A 7,500-nucleotide genomic window follows, 5' to 3' on the forward strand; every position below is an offset into this window, starting at 1 on the left:
TCAGATCTACACACACACACACACACACACACACACTGTATGTTCAGTCTCATCATTGTATGGCGAGTAACCTGAGACAGCTCGCCATCTTTGACGTGAGATTAGGGTGTAGATCATCTGTTCTATAGATGTATGTGGATCATCTGTTCTATAGACGTATGTGGGTCATCTGTTCTATAGACTTGTGCAGGTCATCTATAGCTCTGTTTGTCTCTGTCCACAGATGTAGGCTACAGCGGGTGAAATTCAATAATAGTTGATGCTTGCTGCTTTGGCTGCACGGTAATGCGATAGCACAAACATGCATGCCATTAAAACCTGCCTGATTATCATTAGGATGTTACCCATTATGTCAGGCAAGGCCAGAGGTTACTGCTGATGCTTGCCAAGCTGACTGCAGCGTCAGTGGAGGCCTAGTCTACCATACACATTTAGGTTTTTTATATGACCATACAGTATGATCTTTATTATAGCCTAGTCAAAGCATGGATAGGGCCCACTGACACGCGTCGGTTTGTGCAACCGCAAACCCCCGCAAACCCCACTCACACTACAAAACTGCCGTAGGCCTAACATTTGCGATATTAAATTAATATCAATGCGATTTTCCAGGAAGATCAAGGCATAAAAATCCCCACTGGAACACAGGCTGCGTAACACATTTGGCATTATTTTTTTCCATATCAGCATTTGCAAACAGAAACAAACAAACCAACAAACAAACAAAAAATGCTAATTTATTCACTTTATATTTTCAAAACATGTTTTTTTTATTCTGATTGGATGCTTGCATACTCACCCAGGCCAGGTGTCTCGTGCCTGCAGCCTGTCTGTGGCGCCACACATTTCCGCTGAGGCAAGGCGTCGTCAACAACGTGGTTTGGTTTTTTTCATGTCTAAAGGTTTGCTGGTCAAGTCAAGGTAGGCAAAGACACCATATTAACTAAGCCGAAATGATCCGAGCGTAATAATTTACCAGTGTAGGCTACTTTATGTCCGTCATTACAGAAATTTAAGTTTGTGATAAAGAGAAGACCCTGGTTTGCGACCTCTTCATGTGACTACAGGTGAAGACTAGCTGGAAGGCTAATAACGCGTCCTGACAAAAAAAAAAAAAAGAAAAAGTATTTCAACATGACATACTGTGCACTGTAATATTTATTTAAACTCTAACGCTTTTCCTTTATTTTAACTTTGAACAGTCTGCAGTAGGAGTCCAGCAAGTTAGTAGCTAAATCAGAAGCTTATGGTCATCATGACATTAGCGTGCTAGGCCACAACAACAGCAGCAGGTCTAAACCAACCACTCCCTCCTTATCACGTTCTCTCCCTCAGGAATGAAAAGATCCGAAGCCGCATCTTCCACTCCAAACGAGGAATGTCCACCTGCCAAGAAACCTCTGTCTCCAACTGGTAAGATACTGTAGAAACCTACGGCTATATCACTGACTGAATACTATAATGTGTTATGAATCATTGTTTTATTAAGCAGATATTTTGGCTAACGTTTACGCTTTTGCACATGAGGAGCGTAGGCTAACGTTACTGTGTCAACTTTGTGCCAAAGTGCTTATGTCAAGTTGCGAGCAGCAACATGACATGCGATGTTGTGTATTGTGTTCTCCGATAAAGACAGGATTAAACAGGATTGTCAAAGCTCATTGGCATGTTAAGATGTTATTGAAAAAGTGAAAATATTAACACAATTGTAGTGGTGGACCTAATTGTCATGAAAACTTTAGCATTAGTGCGGCAGATTAGTGAAACAATCGTTCACTTTGTGGTACAAGCATCAAATTTTGCACACATATTCTTTGGGACCCACTTTATCCAAAAAGCACATTAGCCACACAAAAAATCCAATATGGCTGCCATTTTCCAAGATGGCCGCCATTGAAAGCCATTATACTTGTTTTTTGACCTGGATTGGGTTTGGATAATCACATTTTGATGATCTTGACATCTGAGTATAGGTTAAAGGGTCTGGACTTTCTAATTATACAATGAAGTGTAAAGAAATGTGTTCAATTGTGAAGATAAACATAATTAATGGTGAAAATAGCTCATTTTAGTGCTAATTTTAGTTTTTTCTTTTTCTTTTTTAATTTTTTGTTAATAAAACAAATGTGGTAAGGTCAGTCACACCTGTGGGATATTGATCTGGATAGTTATGTAACAGGTGTTTGTGATTGTGAATCAGGTTCACCTGCTTTGATGTCAACAGAATTTACCACAGCGCCAACTATGAGACGACCATCACAACAGGAATGGCTTTACAGCTAGTGGCAACTGGTATTTTTTCCATCTTTATCCTTCTTGACAGATTTTTCACTATCTTTGCATTTGGTTTGGGTCAGTGTTACTACTGGTAGCATAAAGCAGTATGTGGAGCCCAGAGCCATAGAAAGAGAGTTGCGACCTGCGCTGAATGGCTGAATCGTAGGAGGGTGGAATGTACTTCTGGATGCTGGAGGGTGTAATCAATTAACTCATTGACTACTGACCAAGAGATTGGTTGTTAATAGTTCCAAAAGTCCCATAACGCGGATATAGCCTGGAAAAGCGCTGCCATTTTTTCCTATGGAGGTCTATGGGAGTGTCACCACTCTGTTTTATCTACCGCTCTGGTGGAGCCTACAGAGATTGCACGGGTAGTGCAACTCCTCCAGAATGACACACATATACTTTCCAGTGCCAGAAAGATTGCTGTGTCTCCCACTGCAGTCTCAAGAGCATGGAAGAGATTCTAGGAGACAGGCAGTTGCTCTAGGAGAGCAGGGCAGGGTGGGTGGTAAAAGGTCCTTAACCCAGTAGCAGGACCAGTCTGCTCCTTTGTGCAAGGAGGAACAGTAGGAGCCCAGCTGGAGTCTTACAGAAAGACCTCCAGCATGCCGCTGGTGTGAATATCTCAGACCACACTGTCAGAAACAGACTTTATGAGGGTGACCTGAGGAACCTGTTCTCACTGCCCTGTTCTGTGCATCCCTCCAAGGGTATGCCTACCAATACCATTACTGACCCACCACCAAACCAGTCATGCTGAATGATGTTGCAGGCAGCATTACGTTCTCCACGACATCCCTTTCATGTCTGTCACATGTGCTCAGGGTGAACCTCCTTTCATCTGTGAAAAGCACTAGAGGTGGACCTGCCAATTTTGTATGCTATGGTAAATTCCAATTGAGCTCCATGGTGTTGGGCAGTGAGCACAGGTCCCTCTAGAGGCTTCGACATTCCCATGGTTGACAAGATATGAAGAGCTGTGAGAAGAGGCGGCAGTTACTTGTACCCAAGTCTGACTCTTGGTCTTCTTTTTAATTGGTTTGTAGCAGGAAGCTTCATTACCCAAACCATTGAAAAACTATTTGAAAGAAACCTTACATTTCTTAAGATAAGAGCCAACAAGCTCAGTGGCACTAGGGTGTGCAATGGCTTTTGAGTCTAACATGAGAAGATCTCTGGACTCCTCCTGAAAAGGGTTGGCCAGGTCCTTCATCACATCAAACAACTTCTGGACCTGGTCTATGAAGGATTTCTGAGACTGGCTAGTCTGTTCATGGTGTTGGATATATCTTCACTGGCTACTTTGGCCTGAGATGCAGACTCATACTGAGAAACCAAATTACTAATCTCTGGTCCAGATTACCATCCATCGCCTTAGGGCTGGAACCACCATCTTCTTTGACAATTGCATTGGCCTGTTCATGGGCATGGTCAATGATTGACAATACAATGTGAACTTTGCTTCTCTGAAAGACTTGGTCAACAAGAACATCACCAATTGCATTGACATCACAAGCTCCCAGAATTGAAACTGTGGACTCTTCATCTGCCTCTTCTCACACCAGTCTTCCCAACTTCAAGAAGTATGGTCTTGATTGTTTTCTTCTCCATAAGCTTCCTTCTGGAGCATGCAGAGGCAGCATGCTGTGACCCGGTGAATTTGCTGTGTTCTTGTCACACCTATAAAATAAATGATTCTGCTATTCCAGAAGAACCCACACCATCCTCCACAAGAGCACCTGCCAACCCATTGTTTTGGAGCAAGGTACCAAGAGATCTCAACGCAGCCATCTCTATGTGGAGATGGGCAGGGAGCACAGGTCCCTCTAGAGGCCATCGGGCCCTCAGGTCACCCTCATGAAGTCTGTTTCTGACAGTGTGGTCCAAGAAATTCACACCAGTGGCCTGCTGGAGGTCATTCTGTAGGGCTCTAGCAGGGCTCCTTCACCTTGGATTTCTGATGTTAGATGCTGAAAGAGAGATACTTGTGCCTTGGAAGGCAGTAGTTACAGTTGTCAATGATGGGTTATGGTCAATGTTATCTATTGCAGCTGTGGAGGAAGAGGCCTTTTCTGAGAATGGGGGGATAAACTTCTTCAAGGTACCTACTCACAACTAGCCTGGGTGTTCCCATCCTGCCTTGGGCGGTGACTTCATTCACACTGCTAAGGCAGTCTGGAAACTACCGCCCTAATTTTTGACTGAGATAGGAGACCAATCACAGAACAGGGGGGAAAGCAAGACCATGATGAGCTATGCACAGACACATTTGATAGACATCCGTGGCGCCGCAATGAACGGATCTGGGCATTTTTTCAAATACGACAAAATGAACGTCTGGTTGCCAGACCACGTCTCATTGAGAAATGGTAGGCGCTAGCCAGGCTAACTCACAACTGCATTTCCAAACTGTGCTGGAATGTCAAGTACTCAGTCGTATGCAGTGTTGATACCATGGTCATGAAACATTTCTAAATGGCTTTTCCAGTCTTAGCATATGCGCACATCCCTATATAGACAGGGAATGGAGTTTCATGATCTTTAGAATGCCTTTGAGTTGCAGCACCTTCTTTGTAATTTGAAAAGCAATTATACTGAGGAAGCTGAGCCATTGCAAGGTCTGTCCTGGTTGCTCCAAACCTCAGCTGAGATTTTGTGTCAGCCCCATGTTCAATCTTACAGACAAACTGAAGCAAAGCTGGAGGTACAGTGTCAGTAATAGCACTGTTGTGGACAATTCCTTCAAACTAAGATGTAGGCTACTGTGGTCGCATTTGCCTCAATATTTTGCTATTAAATTTGGTTAGCATCATTAGCATGCTGCACACATTTGTTTGAAACTCTTGCATTCAAGTTGACTGATCATCTCAATACCAATGTTTTCCAAGACTCAAAAGGGCCTGTCCCCAGGAGAAAAAATATTACTTGGAAACTTGAACACACGTGGGGAAACTAAGCAGTCCAACCAGACTATGATAAACTAGCCAACTATGCTACTTTGTTTACAATATTTCCATGCTCCAACCAGCCAGCTGAATTAAAGAGGTAGAGTTGTAATAGAAATAGTAGGCTATAATTTGTAAACTATATTCTAGACAGAGATATAAAATAAGAGGATAAACGCTATTTGAGAGTAAGCTTCAATAAACAATATTTGAGTGCAATCCAACTGTTTATGGCCGCCATCTTGGAAATAGCCTTAATTTTTTTTTTTTTTTTTTTACCATTTGATTTACCATGTCAAAATAACATACAAATTGATGCCTAGATCATTTAAATACACCCATCCATCAAAGTTTAATAGCAAAAATGTTTTTCTTACATTTGATGTGGCGGCCATCTTGAAAAATGGCCGCCATGTTGGATTTTCAGGTGGCTAATGTGCTTTTCTCAAAAAGTAGGTTCCATGGATTATTCATGCCAATTTTGGTGCTTGTACCACAAAGTGAACGATTGTCCTGGAATATGGACTTAATCTGCCGCACTACATTGCACGTGCTTGATGTGACCATCATCATCATCATCATCATCTTGTGTTTCTTCCTCCCCTGAGGTCATGAAAATGATTTTGTATAAAGTAAAGTGTAGCCTATTAAGTAAAGTAAATTGTGATTTGTGTCAATTAATATTGTTAATATATCTGTTTGAATGATGTGCCATTATTTTGGTAGGCTACTGAAAATACTCATCCTGTTGTTGGCCATGAAAATGACATAGTATAAAACATTATATGCAATTAATGCCAAAAATGTGTGTTATAAAATCCTGCCGTTCCTCTCCTTTGTCACGTGGCGTGTGTGGGCTGTGGAGGCTATTGCAAGAGCGGCACCAGGAATACCCCCAGTCTTCACTCATCAGCTGATGGGTCCTCCAATAGCCTGACTGCATACCCCGGCGCCCACTTCGACCAGCAAGAAAACGTGAGCACGCTTCAGACAGTCCTCTGACGAGCACACAACACACACGTAGCACACAACACACACGTAGCACACAACACACATGTAGCACACAACACACACACACAACACACATGTAGGTTTTTTGTTTTGCCAGTGCCTGGACCTTTTTAGTGTGTGTGTGTGTGTGCGTGCAACCACAGCCAGTCTAATACAACTGAACTCGTTGTACCTCTGAAGTGGAGTACCACAGTGCTTTATATACAGCGTCAGGAAACCCAATAATGGCCACAATTAATTTGTGGTGTTATAATGGCTGCCACATCTGAGGTGTTAAAATGCATGTTCTGCGATGTGATGTTGTTATAATGGATGCGACCTCTGAGGTGTTGAAATGCATGTCCTGCGATGTGATGTTGTTCTAATGGCTGCCACATCTGAGGTGTTGAAATGCATGTCCTGCGATGTGATGTTGTTCTAATGGCTGCCACATCTGAGGTGTTGAAATGCATGTCCTGCGATGTGATGTTGTTCTAATGCAGGGGTAGGCAACCTATGGCACGGGTGCCACTGCTGGCACGCTGAGGCATAATCACTGGCACGCGCCACCAGCATCAGCAAAAAAAAAAAAATCTCAGACTGACAGCAGGATCTTCCAATCCCTCTTTTCAGTGTTCGGCTCAACATACCTGTGTGAGCAGGTATTTTCGCATATGAAAAGTGTGCTCAGCCCTATCGGCAGCCGTTTGACCACGGACAATTCCAAGTCGTGTTTACAATTAAAAGTGACAAACTACGAACCACAGATAAAAATTGATGATAGTGGCACACTCTTTGACTAGAAATTTTGAAGATGGCACTGGATGTCTCAAAGGTTGCCGACCCCTGTTCTAATGGCTGCCACATCTGAGGTGTTGAAATGCATGTCCTGCGATGTGATGTTGCTCTAATGGATGCCACATCTGAGGTGTTGAAATGCATGTCCTGCGTCGACTCCCAGATGGAGCGCGTGCGTGTGTGTCTGTGTGTCTGTGTGTGTGTGTGTGTGTGTTATAATGCATGTCCTGCGTCGACTCCCAGATGGAGCGCGTGCGTGTGTGTCTGTGTGTCTGTGTGTGTGTGTGTGTGTGTTATAATGCATGTCCTGCGATGCGATGTTCTAATGGATGCGACCTCTGAGGTGTTGAAATGCATGTCCTGCGTCGACTCCCAGATGGAGCGTGTGCGTGTGTGTCTGTGTGTGTCTGTGTGTGTCTGTGTGTGTGTGTGTGTGTGTGTGTGTGTGTGTGTGTTATAATGCATGTCCTGCGTGGACTCCCAG

General features: G+C 43.4%; 1 protein-coding gene across 1 annotated transcript in view; it reads left to right on the forward strand.

The window, feature by feature from the left end:
• The first annotated feature begins 7,479 nt into the window (after positions 1–7,479).
• The window catches only part of LOC134070501 (uncharacterized), a 33,347-nt gene continuing 33,326 nt past the window's right edge, over positions 7,480–7,500 (forward strand). The window contains exon 1 of the mRNA XM_062526885.1: positions 7,480–7,500. This exon is cut by the window's right edge and continues 130 nt beyond it. Coding sequence (XP_062382869.1) covers positions 7,480–7,500 — 21 coding nt within the window.

The sequence above is a fragment of the Sardina pilchardus genome, chromosome 22, assembly GCF_963854185.1.
Source record: "Sardina pilchardus chromosome 22, fSarPil1.1, whole genome shotgun sequence".
In the NCBI taxonomy this organism is placed as follows: Eukaryota; Metazoa; Chordata; class Actinopteri; order Clupeiformes; family Clupeidae; genus Sardina; species Sardina pilchardus.